Source organism: Nansenia antarctica (genome assembly GCF_963989245.1).
Source record: "Nansenia antarctica genome assembly, chromosome: 1".
Lineage (NCBI taxonomy): Eukaryota > Metazoa > Chordata > Actinopteri > Argentiniformes > Microstomatidae > Nansenia > Nansenia antarctica.
In genome coordinates, this window is record NC_137674.1 from 97,602,355 (window position 1) to 97,625,666 (window position 23,312).

Below are 23,312 nucleotides of genomic sequence, written 5' to 3' on the forward strand. Positions count from 1 at the left end.
GAGAGAGAGAGAGAGAGAGAGAGAGAGAGAGAGAGAGAGAGAGAGAGAGAGAGAGAGGTTATGTTTTGGCTGGGATTGCATGCTTTGAGATGCTCCTCGCCCATGGTGACACAGCGGCCTGGCTCCTGTTTATAGACCACCTGCATAAATGCGTACAGTCTGGAAGGACTGAGCTCTGATGGCTCTTGTGTTAAAAAGTTTGCCTTTGTTTCTATACCCAGCTGAGGGTTTTGTGTTCACTGCCTATGTTTGAGTCATTTTAAGATAGCTGGCATGCACTGTGTAATCTCTATCTGAAACACAAAAACAACCTCTGTTCTCTCTCCTTTTTTCGCTCTCTCTCTCTCTCTCTCTCTCTCTCTCTCTCTGTCTGTCTCTCTCTCTGTCGCTCTCTCTCTCCTTTTCTCTCTACAGAGGCAGCAAGAAAGTCTTCCTTTGCTTGCTTTGAGACTTGGCAAACATTCTGTTTACCATATGCATGGCAGCATTGGCCATGAATCTAAATAGAGCAGGGGTGCAGATAAATACGTCTTTGAGCTCCTCAAAAGGAAAAACCTAAGAAAAAAAAAAAAAAAGCAACAACAAGCACCGGGAACAGCAAAATAGCAGCAAGCTCTTTTCATGGGGAACTGAAGGCCTACACCTAGTTCCACAGAGGCTGAGAGGATGCTGCTGGTTGCTCAGACAAGGGGGGTGGGCGTCCTCTCCTCTCAGTTTGTCGATGGTGGGCAGACTAGGAGGGAGGTGGGGGTGTTTTTTTTTTTTTTAGATGAGAGGAAGGCGCAGCGTGCTTGTACTGCTAATGAGGCCTTTAGCACAGTGAGGAGAGGGCAAGGGAAATCTCAGCGGAGTGGAGAGGGAGACAAGAGCATGGCCTATAACTACCATAACATTCCCGGATGGCGTGGTGCTGCTGGATGAGGGGAGAGAGAGAATGTGTGTGTGTGTGTGTGTCCGTGTGCGCGTCCGTGTGCGCGTCCGTGTGTGCGTCTGTGTGTGCATGTTAACGTGTGTATGTGGTGTGTGTGTGTGTCTGCGTCTACGTATATGAGTGTGGTGATGATGTGCTGTGGATTTGTGTGCATTTAGCACCGCATTCCTCCCCTGTATTCCCCTTCGTTGCTATGCCCGTCATATTCATGTTCAATTACCGCTGAGCATGGGTTCCGTTTTGTTATCGACAAATTAAATTCTCATGTCCTGCTCTCTTTATCCTGGCCTTTCAATAATCTTCTTTGTTCACGTTCAGAGCTCAATCCCCCCCCCCCCAAAGCCAGTACATGGACTTTCTGTGTTTATATTTGCTTGATGAAATATCTTTAAATCTACCAATCCAATCCTGTTTTTGCCTGCAGGTATAATTATGCTCCTAAGCTAATGACTTCTACATCTCTGTGTTCTCCCTACAGACAATTCGTTTCATGCTTTATTCCTGTGACTGTGTTTGACCGGAACATATGGATCATGTACAGTACAGTATTGTAGCGGAGGTCATTTGGAATCACAACCTTGTGACACACACTCACATACACACACACACAGACCCACACACACACAGACCCACACGCACGCACACACACACACACACACACACACACACACACACACACACACACACACACACACACACACACACACACACACACTGTATACAATATACAGTATATATGGAAATGCTAATGATCCTGTCATGCTGCTCCTTTCTCCTCTCCTTGCTCCTTTATTTTTCCAATTGTCTTTTGCACAGACTGAAAGCAGTTGAGCTTTGTGAAGTGCCTCCAACATTTCCCAGTTCCTCCTTCATTCTCCTCTTCTCCACTTCTCCTCTACTTCCCTTCCCCCTCCATTTAACAGAAAGGTAGGAAGAGAGAGAGAGTGCTGATTTGGTGTTTTTCCAGCCAGATTCTGAGGGAAGAAAGGGGAATGGCTTCATTATAAGGAGATAACCTTTAAACCAAGGCAGTTTGTTCTCAGAGTAATCGTTTCCTTCTAAACCGCCTCATTCACTGGGAGGCTGGGTCCCCGGCTAGTTTAGAATAGGTGTAAACTCTCTCTATCTTCTCCTGTTCTGATGTTAAGGCGTAATAAGGACTTTAACAGCCTCCTCTCCCTCACTGTAATGACTTCCTAGCGACGCATATTCTTCTCTCACACATCTGTCTCTCCCTCTCTCTCTCCCTTTTTCCTATCTCTCTTTCCTTTTCCCTTTTCTCTCCATCTCTGTACTCTTCCTCCCCCTCTCTCGTTTGATGAGGCTTTTGATTGAAGATGACTTTGATGAAATAGCTGATGTTTCCTCCCTGTCTCCGAATGCAAACAACTGTGACTACTATGGAAATGGGGAGATGTCTCACTATGCTCTACTACTATCCTTACATAGATTTGAATGAATTAACATGAATTTGAATGTGGACCCATAATAAGCTTTTATTTGTGACAGGGTCTGGTAAAAAAAAAAAAAAAAGTCCTCAAGTAGGGCAATGTCATTTTTCTGTTGTTTCCAGATGATAAAAGTGCAGATTGTACGCTTTCAAATGATGTGTCATATATTGCAATCTGAAAATAGTTCAGATATGCTGAGATATTGTTATGCCACGGTGGTGAGGGGGCTCAAGGACACGACAACGGAGGCAGAATACTGTGAAGCCCCGTAGGGTATTTATTTACAGTGGAAAAACTGAAAGGATGAGTCCGGGGGTTTCAACCTGGCGGGCTGGCGGTAGTGGTTGGCGTGGGCTGTGGAGGAACAGAAAAACAGGGTAAGTCTCCACGGTAGGCCAGTACATAAGATATAAACGAATCACAAAATTAGGCACGAGAGCAAAGTTCACGACTAGTCACAGAGGATACTTGCCAGGTCATTCTTAGGGAAGAACTGACGATGAATGAAGGGAGTCCAGGGTAGATGTAGCCAGAGGGTTGATTGGGAGTGGAGACAGGTGTGCTGGTTTGGCTGTGGCTGGATAACCATCCAATTACCGGGAACGAGCTTCACCTGCGGCGGAGAGCACGCTGTGCTCGAGTTGTGGGGGCGGGTGCTCGAGCTGTGGGGGCGGGGGAGGGCGTGTGTGAAGGCCCAGCCGTAACAGGACCCCCCCCCCGAGGGGGAGCCTCCTGGCGACCGGCCCGGAGCATCCGGGTGGGCCCGATAGAAGTCCCTGAGGAGGACTGGGGACATGATCTGGGACCGGGGAATCCAGCTCCGTTCCTCTGGGCCATATCCTTCCCAGTCCACCAGGTACTGGAAACCCCGGCCACAGCGACGAACCCTGAGGATTTTCCTTACCGCCCACTGGGGGTGGCCATCCACCAACTGAGGAGGGGGCGGTGCAGGGGCTGGTGGCATCAGGTCGCTGGCGACATGGGGCTTAACCCGGGAGACATGGAACACCGGGTGGATCCGACGGAGGGAGTGAGGGAGGACCAGCCGGATGGCAGCGGGGTTGATGACCCGGTCGATGGCGTAGGGGCCGATGTATCTCGACGCCAACTTCCGGGAGGGGACATTGAGGGGGAGATCCGCCGTGGAGAGCCAGACCCTCTGGCCCACCTGGTACACAGGAGCTGGAGTGCGACGACGGTTGGCGCTTCGGGTAGTTCGGGCGGTGGCCCGAAGCAAGGCCGAGCGTACGGAGGTCCAGACCCGACGACAGCGAAGGAGGTGTGCCTGGACCGATGGTACCGACGCTTCGCCCTCCTGGGTAGAAAGCAGGGGTGGCTGGTACCCCAAGGAGCACTCGAAGGGGGACCGGCCGGTGGCTTCATTTACCATGGCGTTTAGAAAGTACTCCACCCAGGGTAGGTCCTTGCTCCAGGAGGATGGATGGAGGGAGGACATGCAGCGGAGTGCCGACTCCAGGCTCTGGTTGGCTCTCTCCGCCTGCCCATTGGTCTGGGGATGGTAGCCGGAGGAGAGGCTGGTCGTGGCCCCAATCCCAGAACAGAAGGCCTGCCACACCTTGGACGTGAACTGGGGGCCACGGTCGGAAACCACATCCCGGGGAAGCCCGTAAAGGCGGAAGACGTGGGTGGTGAGTAGCTCCGCCGTCTCCGCCGAGGTCGGTAGCTTTGCCAGAGCTACCAACCGCACGGACTTGGAGAAGCGGTCCACGATGGTAAGGATGACCGTGTTGCCTAGAGACGGGGGAAGGCCGGTCACAAAGTCCATGGCGAGGTGGGACCACGGTCGACCGGGCACGGGTAGAGGCCGCAGCAGTCCTGAAGGCGGCCGGTGGGATGCCTTGCTGCGAGCGCAGGTAGGGCAGGCCGAGACGAACTCCCTGACGTTCGCGGCCATGGTGGACCACCAGAACCGCCGGCGCAGGAAGGACAGTGTGCGTAGGGCCCCAGGATGGCAGGCGAAGCGGCTGGCGTGGCCCCACTGCATCACCTTGGTCCTGACGGCGTCCGGGACGAAGAGACGGCCGGGGGACCCCGGTCGGGGATCTGGCTGGGTGCGCTGTGCAGCTCTGACCACCGCCTCGATCTCCAGGGTGACCACTCCAACGACCCGGGAGGATGGAACGATGGTGTCAGGAGTGGTGGGTTCCTCCTCTGCAGCATGGAGTCGAGAAAGGGAGTCCGCCTTGGCGTTCAGGGAGCCCGGACGGAACGTGAGGAGGAAGTTGAACCGCCCGAGGAACAGGGCCCAGCGTGCCTGACGGGAGTTCAACCGCCTGGCCGACTTGATGTAGGTCAGGTTCTTATGGTCCGACCAGACGGTGAAGGGGTGCTCTGCGCCCTCCAGCCAGTGCCGCCACTCGTGGAACGCCTCCACCACCGCCAGCAGCTCGCGGTTCCCGATGTCATAGTTGGCCTCGGCGGAGGTATAACGGCGGGAGTAGAAGGCGCAGGGGTGCACGGTCTGGTCCTCCGACTGTTGAGAGAGCACACCACCGACGCCTGTGTCTGAGGCGTCCACCTCCACAATGAAGGGCCTAGAGGGGTCTGGGTTTATCAGGACCGGCGCCGAGGTGAAGAGCCTCTTCAGTTCACTGAAGGCCGCGCTGGCTGCAGGTGTCCATGTGAACTGGCGCAGGGGGGAGGTGAGGGCAGTGAGGGGGGCGGCTACCCGGCTGAAGTCCCGGATGAATCGCCGGTAAAAGTTGGCAAAGCCGAGGAAGGACTGCAGCTGTTTCCGGGTGGTAGGTTGGCCCCACTCGACGACGGCCTGAGTCTTCTTGGGGTCAGGGCGAGTCAACCCACCCTCCACGATGAGACCCAGGAACTCCACAGAGTGAGTGTGGAAGGAGCATTTCTCAACCTTAATAAAAAGGCGATTCTCCAGTAGGCGCTGGAGGACTAGGCGGACATGTTGGATGTGCTCCTCAGGGTTCCTGGAGAATACTAAGATGTCATCTAAGTAGAGGACGACAAAGATGTCCAGCATGTCCCTGAGGACGTCGTTCATGAGGGCCTGAAAGACAGAGGGGGCGTTAGTGAGACCGAAGGGCATGACGAGATACTCATAGTGGCCACGGGGGGTCTTGAACGCCGTCTTCCACTCGTCACCCTCACGAATCCGGACCAGATGGTAGGCGTTCCGGAGGTCCAGCTTAGTGAAGATGGTGGCCCCAAGGAGGGGCTCAAAGTTGGAGCTCATGAGGGGGAGAGGATAGGTGTTCCGGACGGTGATGGCATTGAGCTCACGGTAGTCAATGCATGGCCTGAGGGTTCCATCCTTCTTCTTAACGAAGAAAAACCCCGCTGCCACCGGGGAGTGTGATGGACGGATGAGCCCCTCAGCCAGACAGTCGGAGATGTAGGTGTCCATGGCTGCCTTCTCCGGGGGGGCAAGGTTGTAGAGGCGACTGACTGGAAGTTTGTTGCCAGGGCGGAGCTCGACGGCACAGTCGTAGGGCCGGTGAGGGGGCAGGGTGCGAGCACGCTCCTTGCTGAAGGCCTCTCCGAGGTCGTGGTAGACCTCTGGGATGGAGAGGTCAGGGGGAGCCGGAGGCGGTCGCAGAGGCGATGAGGGGGTATGGGCGGCACGGAGGCACCGGGCGTAACATGCGGTACTCCAGCTCAGGATACGTCCCTCACCATAGCTGACATGGGGAATGTGGAGCTCGAGCCACGGTCGTCCCAGGATGAGCGGGGACTGGGGGGTTGAGGATGTAGAACCGAATCTCCTCCACATGGTTCCCAGAGACGGTCAAGGAGAGGGGTGTAGAGCGGTGGGTGAGAGGCCCCAGGCTGTGTCCGTCTAGGGCTGAGACGGAGAGGGGGGTCTCGAGGGCAACGAGGGGAATGGCAGCTGAGCGGGCCAGCTGGGCGTCCATGAAGTTCTCGTCTGCTCCCGAGTCAATGATGGCCTCGACCGTGAGGTTCTGCCCCTGCCAGGAGAGGGTGACAGAGAACCTGGCTGGGCTGGTGGTAGGTGGGGATTGAGAGACACGGCTCACCCGGATTCCCCCTTCGGGTGAGCCTACCCCTTTTGATAGGGACGGGCAGGTGTCACGGAGGTGTCCCTTCTCTCCACAGTAGAGGCACAGGCCCTGGGCCCTTCTCCTCTCCTTCTCCGCCGTGGTGAGGCGGGCTCGACCAAGCTGCATCGGCTCCTCGCCAGTGGATGGGGTGTAGGTCGACTCCCGTGCGGAGGAGGGGTTGGCTGTGACGATAGGGTCCTGGGGGCGTGGCGAGCTGGTCTGGTAGCGCCCTCTCTCTCTCCGACGCTCCCGGGAGCGCTCGTCAACGTCGATGGCTAGGGCCACTAGTTCGTCCAGGGTGGCGGGTCTGTCCCGGACGAGCTCGTCCTTGATGACCTCACTCAGCCCCTGGCGGAAAGCAGATCGCAGTGCCCTGTCATTCCATCCGCTTCCGGCTGCCAGGGTGCGAAACTCGGTAGAGTAGGCCGCCGCGGTCCGGTTCCCCTGGTGGAGTGACATCAGTCGCGCCCCGACCTCCTGTCCTGCAGTGGGGTGGTCGAAAACCCTCTTGAACTCCGTGAGGAAGGTAGCGTAGTCACCGAACAGGTCAGGGCGGGCGCAGAGGGTGGCCTGGACCCAATTCAGGGCGTCGCCGGTGGTGAGGTTGGTGATGAACGCCACCCGGGCTGCCGGCGACCAGAACTGGCTGGGCTGATGCGAGAACACCAACTCACACTGGAGGATGAAGCCTCGGAACTGGGCGAAGGCTCCGTCGAAGGGGCGGGGGCTGGCTAGGTGGGGCTCCCGTGGCTGTCCAGTAGGTGGTGCCGGTAGCTGGGCAGGGTCAGGGAGAGCAGGGGGGGGGGCAAAGGCTGCGAGCGCGGCCACCTGTGCCGTAAGCGCTTGGGTCGTAGTGATGAGGTGCTGCATCTGGGTGGCGCGGTGCTCCTGGTTAGCCTCCTGGGTTGTAATGCGAGTGTTCAGGGCCTGGCACGCTGTAGCGGCCGCCTGGAGGAGGTGAGTGTGTTCAGCGAGGATTTGGATAGCCGTCGGACCGGATCCAGGGGTGGGAGATGGTGCCCGGTCCTTCGTGTCGTTTGAGCCCAATTGCATGGTCAGTTCTTCTGTTATGCCACGGTGGTGAGGGGGCTCAAGGACACGACAACGGAGGCAGAATACTGTGAAGCCCCGTAGGGTATTTATTTACAGTGGAAAAACTGAAAGGATGAGTCCGGGGGTTTCAACCTGGCGGGCTGGCGGTAGTGGTTGGCGTGGGCTGTGGAGGAACAGAAAAACAGGGTAAGTCTCCACGGTAGGCCAGTACATAAGATATAAACGAATCACAAAATTAGGCACGAGAGCAAAGTTCACGACTAGTCACAGAGGCTACTTGCCAGGTCATTCTTAGGGAAGAACTGACGATGAATGAAGGGAGTCCAGGGTAGATGTAGCCAGAGGGTTGATTGGGAGTGGAGACAGGTGTGCTGGTTTGGCTGTGGCTGGATAACCATCCAATTACCGGGAACGAGCTTCACCTGCGGCGGAGAGCACGCTGTGCTCGAGTTGTGGGGGCGGGTGCTCGAGCTGTGGGGGCGGGGGAGGGCGTGTGTGAAGGCCCAGCCGTAACAGATATGCTTATTTGAATGTTGGTACACCTCAAACCAAATAGTCCAGAAACACGCACTGAATCAAGACTCACGTAAAACAGCTGCAGTAGGCTAGCTCTAAAAAGGAACATCACTACGAACATCTAACTGCATGTTTAGCACATCACGACATGCTGATAGAACATCAACATGCTAAAAACACATAACTATACATAATTAGATGATCATACGGTCCTTGCTTTTGAACACTAACGTTTACTGCCATAATGGCAGACGATACAGTGAAACTAATTCACAAATGATAAGTATTTAGTGATCCTAAAACAGTTGTTTGTTATACCGAGTAGGCACTTCAACACTTTTTGGTCATTGCCGAACATGTGACCCTTGTCATCAGACCGTGTCACATTTATATGGTATTTTAAAACACAAGTTTTTCCTGATTCAGTTGGGGGTTTGTTGGGATTTTTTTGCGGCCACTGAAAAAGGTCTCTTGACTAAAACATCAGTCGTTACATTACATACATGCATTTTGCACATGTCTTGCCTCGGGCATGTTGATGTCAACGTGATCCCATCCACTTCTGGTCCACAGGCTTCAACCCAACACAGTCATGTGACCCAGTACTGGAGTCGTGATGCCATCTGCCAGAGGGCACTTTGGGACTTCTGCTAATGCAGCGCTGTGAAACCGAACAATCAGAGAAGGCAATCAACCAAACGAGTGTAAACGCACTACAGATAATTAATCACACGACTCCTCCCCCCCCACCTCCTTAGGTTGATCCTGCTCCTCCTCCTCCTCCTCCGTAGATGATGATGATGTCATCCACAACAGCACAGCAGTACTAGGAAACTAAGCAGTGAGAGGAGGAGGAGGAGGAGGGCAGATGAGTGAAACCAATGTCATTTAAAACTCCCATCGCTTCAATTCTGAGGAGCATGTTCCCAGTGTAGCTCCCGTGTGATTGGGGCTAGGAGATCAGAGTAGCAGACCTGGATCTGTGCCCAGGCCCCAGTCAGAAACCCTCTCTCTCATCCCCTGAGCAGAGAGATGATTCTTTTAACCCCAGTGGAACAGGGAGAAGAGAGGGCAGAGCAGATCAGATCAGGATTAGAACACCCTGGCTACTAGCTGACTCCGTGCCCCGCAATTTCCTATGTTACTGTCTGCGGCTTATAGGGGGCGCAGTCCCACAACCCTGAGAACACCGCCTGGGCCCTTAATTGATGTTCTCTCTCTCTCTCTCTCTCTCGCTCTCTCTCTCTCTCGCTCTCTGTCTCTCTCTCTCTCTCTCTCTCTCTCTCTGTCTCTCTCTCTCTCTCTCTGTCTCTTACTCTCTCTTGATTTCTATGTATCTCTATCTCTATCTCTTTCACTCTCTCTTTCGCTCTCTTTCACTCTCTCTCTCTCTCTCTCTCTTTCTCTCTCTCTCTCTCTCTCTTTCTCTCTCTCTCTCTCTCTCTCTCTCTCTCTTTCTCTCTCTCTCTCTCTTTCTCTCTATTTCTCTCTCTCTCTTTCTCTCTCTCTCTCTCTCTCTCTCTCTCTCTCTCTCTCTCTCTTTCTCTCACACAGACATTACCGTAATTATTTTCAGATGCTCTCCTCCTCAGCTGGCGGTGACCTCCCACCTCTGTCCTCCTAATGAGCTGACCCCTATCTCTCTCTCTCTCTCTTTCTCTCTTGCTCTCTCTCTCTCTCTCTCTCTCTCTCTCTCTCTCTCTCTGTCTACCCCCTGCCGCTCCACCTCCCGTTTACCACTCCTATCCCATCTGTAGTTTGTTAGTTGCACCCTAGCCGGGAGTTCAAGTTGTGTATCCGGGCGTACGGCTGTGCACCGCTGAGAAGTGTTGATTGAGACTCCACGTCCTCACAGCGGGGAGCTGACATCACATCCTGACGGGCGTGTCCTCCTCTCCCAACAACATGTTCTAATCAGGAGGCAACCTTCTCTCTTAAGAAACGGAGGGTGATTCTGAGTTGTTTTGTTTCACTTTATGTTTCCATGTTGTGTGTTTTAATGTGTGTTTTTATGTGTGTTTTTTATGCTGTGTTCTTATGCTGTTTTTATGCTGTTTTATGCTGTGTGATGTTTTGTTTTATTTCACTTCATGTTTCCATCGAGGACCACTTTGGAAATAAGTGTTTTAAATAATGCTTTTAAGTGCTATCCTTTGGACATTACTTAGTGTCATGATGCTTGAATGATTCTATGTAAATTCCTAATAAAAATCAAATCAAATCAAATCAATTCTCCCCATGAGGAATACACCCATGCAACCCTGACTCTGTTTACATCCTGGCCAGACAAACAGTGTTGGAGATGCTAAGCGGGATCCTTGGGATGACCCTAACCATAACCCTAACCCTAGCCCTTCCCCTTCCCCTTTCTCTTTCCCTTCCCTTTACCTTACCGTACCCTAATCCTAACCCTACCTAATCTTAACCTTACCTAAGACTAACATTAACCCTTACCTTACATGTTAAATCTCAATTGTAATGGCGTGATGTCACAGTGGGATCATCCAAAGAATCCGACCAGAAGGTCCGCTGAAGAAGAGTGGCTGAAAGTGCGACTTGTGCCTTCTCCTTCCTAGGTGGTGAAGGAATGAATGAATGGTCTTTATTGTCATTGCTACAGTACAGGTACCAAACAACGAAATTTAGGAGGGGTGGCTCCCCTGGTGTTAGGAAAGAAAAAAAAAAAACTTTAAAAAAACACTTAAAAAAAACACAAGAAGGGAAGGAGCTGGTTTACATAAATAAAGGCTATGTACACTATCCACTATACTATACTGTACAGATAGACGACTAGGGTTGTCATATTGCACATAGTGTTATTGCACATTTATTTAAAGTGTCGCAGTTTGCAGGCTTGAAATGTACATAGTTGTGCCTCAGCACTACACCTGATTTTTTCAGTCCAGCAGCTGCCATCAATCCGTCCAGACTGTCCAGGGCCCAGAACCTAGGTCTTTGCTGTGTTCAGGGCCTGGACGGCCCTGGGGTAGAAGCTGTTCTTCAGAAGGAAGGAAGGAAGGAAGGAAGGAAGGAAGGAAGGAAGGAAAGAAAGACTAATGATTATGATGACGATGATGGTCTCAGCAAGGCCGATGATGATCCTGACAAGGCTTATCGCTTTGGATAAACGGTTAAAATGTAAATGTAAATGCATCCTACTTAGCATTTGCCCAAACGGTGCACAGGGGTGGTGGTAAAGTACAATTCTGGAGATAAACCTCTTCAACAGGGGCGGCATGTAGCCTAGAGGTTAGAGAGACCAGATAGCCCCCTCAGGAGGGAGCCAGATGTGTGACTGGAGGGTTGCTGGTATCATATTTAAGGTGCCTACCACTGCCGTTGTGCCCTTGAGCAAGGCACTTAACCCATCATTGCTGCAGGGGTGCTGACTATGGCTGACCCTGTGCCCAGAGCAAAAGATACATTTCGATGTACTCCGTGCAATGACAAATGTTGAATATAAATAATCTATTATTATATACAGTATATATGGTATATCTGGGGCAGCGAAGGCTGGTTCGGGCTCATTGTAATGAATGAGGAATGGTACCAAGCCCGTCTTCATATTTCTGCCTCCATCAACCTCCCCTGGGGCTGTACATCTAAAACCAAACGAGTGCTTTATTTAGAGGAGGAGTGATTTCGCTGTACCTACTTTGGCCAAACATAGTGTGACAGAGACAGATGGATGCAGGTTTCATTCCAGGTAGAGTTAGGAACCAGGGGGTCCTTTAGTAGAGGGATTCATCGTTACGCACCTGTTATCTGATCTTCCGCTTTATGTTTTCTACAGCTCTTATTACAGGGCAAAGATCCATCATGGTGTAAATAAAGCAGGGAGGGAGGGAGGGAGGGAGGAAGGGAGAGAGGGAGGGAGGAAGTGGATGAAATAGAGAGGTATTCTAGGTTGTGTATCACTCTCAGGCAAACCGCCAGACACGCTCTCTCTCTCTCTCTCTCTCTGTCTCTCTGTCTCTATCTCTCTGTCTCTCTTGCTGTCGCTGTCGCTCTCACTCTCTTTCTCTCGCTCTCTCTCTCCCTCTGTTTTGTGAACAAGCGGAACCATTGGCCCATTTTCACAAATTTCAGTCTATTAAATCATGGAGATATGAAACCACATCTGAAGGTCCCCAAACGTCACCCAGCCAGCCTTTTGATATCAGATTTGATGCAGCTATATACAGATCTCCTGTACTTAATCCACTTTTCCGTGGCTATGAAGCTGGCTAGGAGTCCCTCTATAGTCATGCTAGGCATGACTGAGATGTTGCCTACTTGAGGTGTCGGGAGATCCACAGACATGCAAGGGGCCTGTGAAGGAGAGCTTTGGCAGCTGGCAGATCTGGCTTGTGAGTTGTGAATCATTTCAAGGCACCTTTCATGCATGGTGGGCGACTGTAAACGGAGGAGAGGAGGGCAGGAGATCGAGAGGCAGCCGCTACAGCGTCAGCAGACATGTTTATTTGCATGCAGCCTGTGTGTTATGCATGCCCGGCAGTGCATGTGAAGTCATATAAATAACTGTCGGCTTGATGTGGCGTTTATCATGAGATAAGCCTGATGGATGTCTGGTGTTGGCAGGCCTGTAATGCGAGGCATCGCCGGGCTCAGAGAGAGGGGACATGCCTAGGTGCATCCTGGGATACATTATACCGGTACCTACATCCTGGATGCCTGCTAGGCTGACTTATTAGTATTCTAGAACAAATGCAGAAGCATCTGCCCATGTAAACACAGTGAATATCTCAAGGTAAATTGAGGGTAGCTAACACCAACAAGCCTCATGTGTTCCGCCCATCCCTCCCCACCCCCCTCCACCATCAGTCCCCCTTGTGGGGACTCTGTGTAATGGCAGGTGTAGGGGACCCCTCCCATCTCTATGTGGCGTGTGTGCACAATTAGAGTCTCTGACTGCCAATATACCATAGAGATACAGAAAAAAAAACTGCCTGAGCATAGGTAATTTCAGAGTGGTATTGATTATGATGTTTGTCTCCTTAACAGTTGTATTTCATTTAGAAGTGTTTTGATGTATGGAGAGACTATATTATGTCATTGTATTGGTTGTTACTATCTACCCATCCAGGCTTCCTATTCTAAGCCCAATGCTTACCCATTTGAAAGAAAACTAAACAAAAAATAAAAAAGTGGCACCCATCCCACCTGCTGTTTCTGCTGTGTGTGGAAGCAAGCCCACACTGCTGGAACTTCAACCAGCATGTGGTATTGTTGATTCTAGAGGAAGGTGTACGGGGCCTCGAAAGTTCAAGATGTCTCTGGAGACATCCCGTCTGTTAGAAGCCTGGAGGAAGTGTTAGCGTTTCCCCCTGTCGAATCAAAGTCTCGCTCGGTGATCACGAAGAAATGTGTGTCATTAATTTAGTGTGAGATGCAACGCATGAGTACCACAAACAGCCCCGGGGAACGACTTCTGCTACTCCAAAATTAAAAAATAAGCGGTGGTGATGCCCTCTATATCGTCGGTGTCCAGGATTCTGTAAGAGAGAACATTGGACAAGGATTAATCTGTGTATTAACGCAACTCTCTGAAATGTGGCCAATAAATGTACTACCGCAAAATATTGGAAAAAATAACGCTAATGACCTCTGTGGCCGTGGAGTGATTCTACAGTACGTTCTGTTCTCAGGACCGATGGTTCCTGATTTAAGGCATCCCGCTGGGGTGTAAACAGTTCACAACGGACGGGAGTCTTGGGAAAGATCCTCTCTTGACCCATTTTAATGGCCTCAGTCCCGGCAGAGAACATGAGCCATGTGGCAGTGGTCATCCTGGTCACGAAGAGAAGGGGGTGGGGAGAGGAGGGGGTGGCAGATTCAATCTAAGGATCGGATACAAACCCCATTCTCTCTAAGTCTTTACACTTAATCCCTCTGGTTGCTTGGGAGTGATACCAATGTAATACTGATCCCCCGTGGAGAGATGACTGAGTATGTCCCAGTTACCCCCCCCCCCCAGCCCCAGCCCTTAATAAATGCTCTCCTGGAGAAATGACCCTCGGTCCTGCTTCATGCATCCACCCCGATGTCCTTCACCTCACACACCTCATCCCCCACAACCACCTCATTCCTCATTCCTCACACCATCTTACCCACTTGCACACACACATACGAATACTCTTTCTTTTCCCGTTCTTTTCACCACCATTTCTTACAAACATGCAAGCACACACGCACACACACACACACACACACACACACACACACACACACACACGCACACACACACAGACACACACACACACACACACACACACACATACACTCACACACTCACCACACACATACACAAGTCTACAGTAGGCGGAGTGACATCACTCACTTTTATACAGTGAGCTGAGTCAGCGACTCTCTCGCTCTCTCGCTCCCTCTCTCTCTCTCTCTCTCTCTCTCTCTCTCTCTCTCTCTCTCTCTCTCTCTCTCTCTCTCTCTCTCTCTCTCGCTCTCTTTCATTCCTCTAGAGGCACGTTCTGATTTCCTCTCCCAATCCCATTGCAGATGAATCATCACTCTCTCCTGAGCTGCTCCGGTCAGACTCAGCCCTTTTCATTATCCTCCACCAGCAACGCCGCTGTTCCCTCCACAGAAAGACCACTCCGCCATGCACACATTTCAATTAAAACACCTTCTGACATTCATGGAGGTTTTCCGATAAGGAAGTAACAGTTATAATGGTTATGTAGTAGTAGGTTGTGGTACAGCATGGGAGGGTGGTAGAGGAGGAAATCAAAGGACAGGCTCATTGTAATGCATGGAATGGGATGAGAAATGTTATCCATTACAATGAGCCTGTCCTCCGATTTTTTTTACCTCCACCAGTTTCGCTGATGGACGGTATGGTAAAGGCCAACGTTCCCAGGTTCTATTTATTGGGTTGGCCTGGGTTTGTTGCAACACAGCAGCAGATGATGCTATTGTGACATATCATTCTCTAATTCTACAGACAGCCCACCCTAAGGTAATTGTGTAATGGATTTTAATCATTACAACAGCTGTGGAGGCAACAAACCTGCAAGGGGTTTCTATGACGACAGCAACAACAGCAGCACTGTTCTCCCTATTCCTCCTTCCTCCTTCCTCATTGGTGCAGTTCGTTCACTGATTGGACAAGGATTTGACACCAAGACTCAGAGCTTAAATTCTCCCTGATCTTCATTCTGCTTAACTGAAGTGATCAGTGTCATTCGGTGTCAACTTCATTCTTCGCCTAAATGTAATCTGCATTATTGTTTGTTGTTGCTGCACTCTATATAGATCTCACTAAACTAAAGTCCTGCGTTACATCCTCTCAAAGCTATGATTCTTGCACTTCGAGCCAAATAATCCATCTCAGTTAGTCATTCTTACTGTTGGGGAACACATTTCAGAGTGTTACCTTCAAAAGGAGACCAACCCCATGCATTTACTCCAAATGGTTCAAGAACAGCTTTGGGTATACATTGGATAGGTGTTTTAGGCTAATTATATTATACAGGAATAGTAAGGGGTTAAAGACTGGCACAGTAAACAGTTAACCCAGGGAAGAGAGACACACACACCCATTTATGTACAGGAAAATTAGACCCGGTATGTTGAGGAAATCAACAGAGACGCCATTCATGATTTGCATTTAGACGAGTACATTATCATGTTTTTGCATTATTATGATGAGAAGTGGAGATGAGAGACAGAGAGAGAGAGAGACACACACACACACACACTGAGCCTTGCTCATCACAAAAGCACCGTATTAGTCTACTAAGTTACATATTAATCTCTAGAGATAATTTCTCATCCTCCTCTTATAGCCGATAACACACTTCCATTTACATGTTTACATTTAGCTGACGCTTTTATCCAAAGTGACATACAATTAGTCATCGTACGTAAATTTGATAAGAACAAGTGCCATCGGCAGTCACAGTGCTAAGTTGTTAGGTTTTTTAAAAATCGAATTAATGTACAGTATGTTCAGTTAATGTAAAGTACAACAGTGGGTGAGGGTGGCGGTGGAGAGGTCTGAAGAGGAGAAGCCCAGATGTAACCTAAAAAGATGGATCTTTAGTCTAGGGCGAAAGGTAGGTAAGATGTGTAATTTCCCTGCAATAGCTGATTATTATCATGGTCCAATCACCTTATCCTGAAACATAACTAAGTCCTTCTGCACGGCGACCTGGTCTGCAAGCACATGTGATCACACACTCCAGCTCAAACGTGACATCTCTTCCTGAGATTGGAAGTTATCACAGTGATGTTGGACATGACATGGGATGTTTGAGTCAATCTCCTGTAAACTAGGACAAGCCGTGAGAACATCTGACAGGGACATGACCGTAATCCACTTCCTCCCACTCCCACTCCCCTCCCCTGGCTTGTGCATCGATGGCAGACTGCCCTTTCTGTGACCTCCCACCTCTGTCCTCCTAATGAGCCCACCCTTCTCTCACACGCATGCACACACACACACACACACACACACACACACACACACACACACACACACACACATCGGATAAAGGATGCCTGCCTGTTTCATGGCCATGGCTATTCACCTTCCCGCCCCCTACCCCCCCCCCCCCCCTCCTCTCTCTCTCTCTCTGGCTCAACAGTATCTCCATCCGCCAGAGAGGAGCAAATTGAATAAGCGATGCCAGTCGCTCTTTCACCAAATGTATAGGTGCAGCCCAGCAGGGCATGTCTGAGGAATACTGATGTAGAAGGAGGACGAAGAGGAGGAGAAGGAGGAGGAGGAGGCGGAGAACGCCATCCAAACAGGGCATTTGGCAGGCAGACAATAGGATGCATTCTGTATTTAATTTGAACAAGAGAGAGCTTAAGTGTGAAATTGGCTCAGATGGTTGTGAGATAGGGAACGAGGGGGAAAAAAACATAACAAATGTGGTGGATGTTGTTCTGCATTATTTTTAATGTAATTATTCTTTTTTTTTTTTCTTTTTAAGTTAAGGCGAGGGAAACGTGCTTTCATTTTAACAGAGAACTTTTTTCGTCTGTTGGTTATAGTGAATGATCACTCTGATTGCCTGCCGGCGGTATAGCCTCAGCTTTGTTTGGGTGGAGTAAACAGATTTAGCAGGCATTTGACAAAGCTCCCCATTTCAGAAACCTCATGTGTTGGGGTGCAAAAGCTGGAGAGATTATCCATATTGTAAATACAGGAGCGTTGGAGATGCCCTTTGTATCGAGCAACAGAGGGCATTTCATGGGCACAACACTGAGTCCCTAACTGGTGTAGTTTTTTGACACTGGGTAATCCCAAAACATGAGATTACTGAGCCACCTTGAGAAGAATTCTGCCCGGGCATTTATTTGTGTAACTGTGTGTGTGTGTGTGTGTGTGTGTGTGTGTGTGTGTGCGCATGTGTGCGCGTGCATGTGTGCGCGTGCATGTGTGCGTGTGTGCGGGTGTATGTGTGCGTGTGCGCGGGTGTGTGTATTTTAATGTATGTACAGAATACAGCAACCAAAATCTGCTTGGGTAGCTAAATATCACACGTTGCTACGAAGGCCATCGACACACAATCATCAACACAGTTTTTTCCACTTTTTCCACTTTTAATTTATTGTTGTCACAGTCGTTCCAAAACAGACATAAACATACAGACTTTACTTTCTACCCTTGTCTCTCTACCCCCTTCTGTTTCTCAGACCTTTTAAACAGACTCTCTCCTCTCTGTATCAGCCACTGCGTTACCGACTCCCTGAGCAGTCGATGTGGCAAAGCTGAAATATGACAGTCACGGCCGACAGATGGGTAGCAGAGAGAACTCATTGATGGAGTGATATTGTAGACCTCCAGAAGGCTGGTTTTGTTTGCAGCATGGTAATAGGATGCACACAGCACAAGCAGCATTACTGTATGCCTATGCCAGCCAGGACGGAGAGAGAAATATATTCTGGCATCTCACTTTTTTTTTTAAATAAGATGTAAATTCTATTTTTTTCTTTTTTTTTTAGAGAAAAACAGGGATATTGTTGGAAAGATGGGATATGGTTCATTTACCACGACTCATCACAGCCCTTTCGAGAAGAGTGATCTGGCAACCATATTAGAATGAGCCCGAGGCACCCACATCACTGCTGTGGAAATGGAGATTCTTTGGGTTTTGTTTATCAGTTTCGCCAGAGTCCCCTTTTTAGGAATTTATGCGGGTCTCTGCTGTGTGTTTGTTTGATACGGTGGTTTTGACAGCTCCAGCTGTGTCTTAGCTTCCTTGCCGGGTGCACTCATGCTACACGCCTTCCTCTGCCATATCATTTGATGCACTGATGTTCAAATCCCCTCCGTCTCGACAATGAGCAGTGGGCGCTCGGCCAAGTATTGACTACATATCTCTCCTGTTTTTGGGTCACAGGTTTGTCAGTGACTCTTGTGTCCATCCCCCCTCATAAAGGCAGATAATATGCTGACCACCAGCCTGTTGGCTGCCGACATTGTCATTCGTCTTGGGCCGGGAAAAGGCCACAGAGAAGTGACAGCATGCGGAGAGAGAGAGAGAGGGCTGGGAGAGGGGGGGAAATAATCATGGGGCATCATGGGGCACGTCCGGAGGTCTGGAGGTCCCTGGTGATGTCAGTCCCTGTCTCCTGCCCCAGCTGACTACACAACTGGCCTGGAGCAACATGGAGGAGATGAACAGGATCAGCACAGACAGAGATTAATGCAATTTCAACGTTGCCCTCAAGGGGAACAAACCACTGAAGTCTGGAGAAAAGGCATAACAAGCACACTATCAGCTCAATTCAAGTACTGTACACATTCACCTCACACATGAGTCTACCATGTGTAGTGCAGATGACTGTGTGTAGCAGGGGAGGCTGGTGGAGGTAGACATTGGAGGATGGGCTCATTGTAATGCATGGAAAGGAATGAGGAATGGTACCATTCCTCATTCCATTCCATGCATTACAATGAGCTCATTCTCAGCCTCAGCCTCCCCTGGTATGTAGCGAAGGTGATTTGGAATCACACTCTTGTGATGAGGCCTGCCTGAGACATTTAAACAAGTGTCGCCCTCAGACCTTGAGGACCTACTCTTGGCCTATGGCCTGGAACACACCAGACTGTGTACACGCAGCACGTGTGCGTGGCGGAACTGCTGCGGCTCTCACACTGCTTGCAGCTTCCATACTGGCTGCGTGTCTTCTGTGTCTCTAACTGCGGAGCTGCTACTGCCAGCCCTATATTTGTACATTAAGTTTTGCCTTTGCGCGCGCGGCACACAGAAAAAATAGGCGAGAGTCCGAATCTCTAGATGGTGTGTTGCGGCAGCCAGAGTGTGGCACACTTGAGAGGCGCACCTCACTTGCGCTGTATGGTTGCTCTAACCCAGTGTTTCTCAACCCTCTCCTCGGGGCGCCCCAGCCCTTATGGTTTGTACTTGATTAGTTGAATCAGGTGTGCTGGTGGTGGAACAGATCAAATATGTGGAGCGGCTGGGGCGCCCCGAGGAGAGGGTTGAGAAACACTGCTCTAACCCATTAACATGGGCACACACGCGCTTGCGGTGTGTTTGAGCCATAATGGTGGATGTTTGAGTCGTCTATGTGGGAGACCTTGGATCAAACCATGCCCATCACATGTGTGTCCTCAATAATTATTATTATTATATTTTTTTAACTGTTAATGAGCATACTGTATATTTGTTTATTGATAATGAGTCTACAATGAAACACATCAGATTCTTCCGGTTGATCTCACTATGGGGGGGATTAAGGAACTTCAAGCCTTGCCCTTCTGCTCCAATTCATATCAAGGCCACAGGCTGGTCCTGATCCTTACATCAGAATCAGTGGAGGCTGGTGGAGGTAGAAATCTCTTTAGGTAGGACAAGCTCATCGTAATGCACGCAGCAGAATGAGGAACAGTATCAAACTTTGATGCCATTTCTCATTCTATCCCATGTCTTTCGGCCTTGTCCTCCGGCCTTGTCCTCCGATTCCTACCACCACCAGACTCCACTGATCAGAATATATAGAGAACTACTCTACACACTCCATATGGGCTGATACCCCCGGTTGAATCAATTAGAGAATGCTGTGCAAATAAATACAATGAATTCTAGAGATAAATTGTTGAAGTGTGAATGTTGTTAAATCTTTCATAATATGCAGTCATCTTATGTGTTTGCACTGTGTCCAAGTTACAATGTTCACCTCAGCAGGAGTGACATTATGGACATTATGTGCCTGCTCTCATTGTAACCTTCGTTACCACTGGGTTTGTATTCCATTATGCTACATACTTTTTGTGCTGTTGTGAGAAATATGTCTTTCTTTCTTTCTTTAATATACAGGAAAAGTATTTACAGACGCTTAAATGGGTTACATTTAGACTGGCCTGACAGTTAAATCAGTTAAAACTGGTTTCCAGCAGGTTCCTGTTCTGCAGCACAAACAGACAGGACAATCACAGAAGGAAGACAACAGGAAAACGTAAACAGCTACACAGCACTACAAAGTAGACGCTGTGAGTAAGCTGATATGTGAGTGATGATATGTGAGATTAGTGGTTGCAGGTGTATCCTTCCATCAGATGGTGTTTATGCCTGTTTGAAATATGAGATGGAGGTTGTTGCTCTAATGTAATATGGGATCCCCTTGCAGATTTTAGTGTATGTGTGGAAAAAAACAAAACAAAAATCTCTGACCATAGTTGTTTTTGTAAGCTGGAAATGGGATAAGTGCAAGTGAAATTGATAGATTTCGTTCCTGTCTTGTATTTGTCTTGGAAGTAGCCTACAGCAGTGAGTGTTGGAGGGGAGTTAATGTTTTGGATCTGAAAGAAAGATTTAATGGCTAGATTAATTTGTGTAATTCTGAAAAGTCAGGGCATTGGAATATTTCAATAAGTAATGCAATGCATATCTATCCAGCCCAGACTGTAGAAAAACTTGAATAAAGAGTCGATACTATTTCTTCAGGGAAGATCAAGATACCATCCTTTATCAAATTATTTATACTATAATAGCCTACTTTGAAGATGCTAGGTCACTTCACCAGCTGGATGGAGTGATATGAGTGAAATGTTCCCAGTTTTCACTACGTTACCGCAGGCAGAATCCCGCCCATAAGCGTCATTGATTCAAATTGCTACTGAGGCAGGCAGCGAGCCTAGTGCACCGGCAGCACAGTGGCATTGCGAAGCAAAGGGAATCGCTGGCTGGCTTCGTTCAGTAGGCTATTTTATGTTTACATGAACACAACTACATAAATCCTCTTTTCAAAGATGTGGACAGAAGTCGGGAAGCTAATGCTGTTACACGTGTTACTGATGGAGCTTCATTCCACTCAAGGTAGGACATAGGTCTTTCTGATCTGGGGGAGAGGAAATGTGGTGATTACAAAGCGTGAATGGGAAAGCGTAAAGCGCGGCGTTATGGAAGTATAGCCTGTATGGCCGTATGCACTGCTTATCAATACTCATCATCTGTTACGGTCATATCCCATTACTCTGATCTCGCCAAATACTTCTGCTATTCTACAATATCACCGATCTATGGTCACATCGCAGCCTTTGACAATACACCGAAGGTATAGCCTGCATGTGTATGCATGACTTACGGAACGGAAGGTGTACCCGCCTGATCACAACGTGTAGGTGGGGAAGTAATAGTAGGCTATTGCTTTTTAGTGGCTACTGTTCATAATAGTCTACATGGAAATGCTTTTCCGATCGTGTTCAATTCATGATGGTATTTAATGTGTTGTGTTACTCTAGCCCTGTTTTTTAATTGTCCCGAACAGCAGGTGTCAATATTGATGAAATAAAAAAACAAGGTGAAATCAACGAAATAAGACAAACATGTCGGTATAAATGAAACTTATACAATATAGTCTATAATTTGACGTCTTAGAATATTACGAGGTTCAAGGTTCACATTATTCACATTAGGGTTTAAATGACTGTTTTAGTGTTTTGCTTCTCTACTCTTCTCAAAGCATGTTTGTCCCGAGATAATGTAACAATGTAACAACGAAGTAGAAACAAAGTATGTGGCATTGTATCAGATTAATCAAACATGTTTTTACTACAGAGGATCAGAGAAACATTTAACCCTTGTTGTCACTGTTAACAGTCACAGCGCAACAATGAAGCCGTTGTGCCGGCATGTTACTATTGACAGGCAGTAGCCTATCGTGACGTTAGAATTATAATTATAATTATAATTATAATTATAATTATATATTCTCCATTTTTGTCAAAATTGACTTTTTTACATAATCTGATCCAGTAGGTGTTTATTAATGCCTGTGTGGTGTTATTTTTAAAATGTTGACATTTTTCAGTTAGTAATTCATAAAATACAAAGGTTCCATCTCACAAAACATAATGGAATGTAAACACTTTGACGCTCAATATCTCTGAACTGCCCTAAACGGAGATAGAACCTTATAATTCTAAGCTCACGCTATGTCACCCGTGCATTGTGCTGCCTGCGACCTGAGTGACTATTGATATGTGCGTTTATGTTGTTATAATAGGGACCCATACGGATTGTGAAACCGGTCAGTTTCAATGCAAGAACGGACGGTGCATACCCACTCTCTGGAGATGCGATGATGACGACGACTGCTCTGATAACAGTGATGAAGAGAACTGTCGTAAGTACAATCACACCTGTCCTACACGTGGAGATCTACGATCCATGGCATTGCAAAGAGGCGACACTGACAGGGATATGCATCAGATCAGAAGGGGGGAGTTGGAGTTATTATACGTGGATAGAGAGAGTTCACAGAGCCGCCGCTGAGTGGGTGCAGTGTGTGTGGAGACGTGCTTGCTTGTACCGTTACATCATTGCAACAAGATCCGTTAAAACCGGTTTACGTTTTGATCGTTTGGGATCCAAGCAAGCATGCAATCATTATTTTCCTGAAAGTTAACTGTTTTCACATGTGGCTTAGTTCTGGTTTGAGTTATTATTGGGCTGGTCATATAAATATTTTCATAATCACAGATATCCATATTTTTGGTTGGTAAAATGGACATGAATGGTCCAATAACGATTTCTGAACGCCATTTAACCTAATTGCATTGTAATGGATTATGTTATTTCATTGTGCAGAAATTGGAAGAGTCACCCAGTAATGATCACTTACGAATTTGTCACGGAGCTAATTGTCTGAACGGTTATATCATGGTAGCCAATTGATTACTGCCGCGTTGTGCGCCGCATGCCGAGTATAAGTTGCTGATCCTTCGGGATCATGACACCATGACATTTACAAGCTTTCCCGCCATTGATTGGGACTATTGGACATTTAGTGGCGATACTCAATGAAGATAAAATTGCTTTT

General features: G+C 48.7%; 1 protein-coding gene across 1 annotated transcript in view; it reads left to right on the forward strand.

Annotated features, from left to right (window-relative positions):
- Window positions 1-21,240: 21,240 nt before the first annotated feature.
- Window positions 21,241-23,312, forward strand: part of lrp8 (low density lipoprotein receptor-related protein 8, apolipoprotein e receptor) — a gene marked incomplete at both ends in the record, with an annotated part of 139,979 nt that continues 137,907 nt past the window's right edge. The window contains 2 exons of the mRNA XM_080532884.1: window positions 21,241-21,307; window positions 22,497-22,616. Of these exons, the coding sequence (XP_080389010.1) occupies window positions 21,241-21,307; window positions 22,497-22,616 (187 nt within the window). The remainder of the gene's footprint in view (window positions 21,308-22,496; window positions 22,617-23,312) is intronic.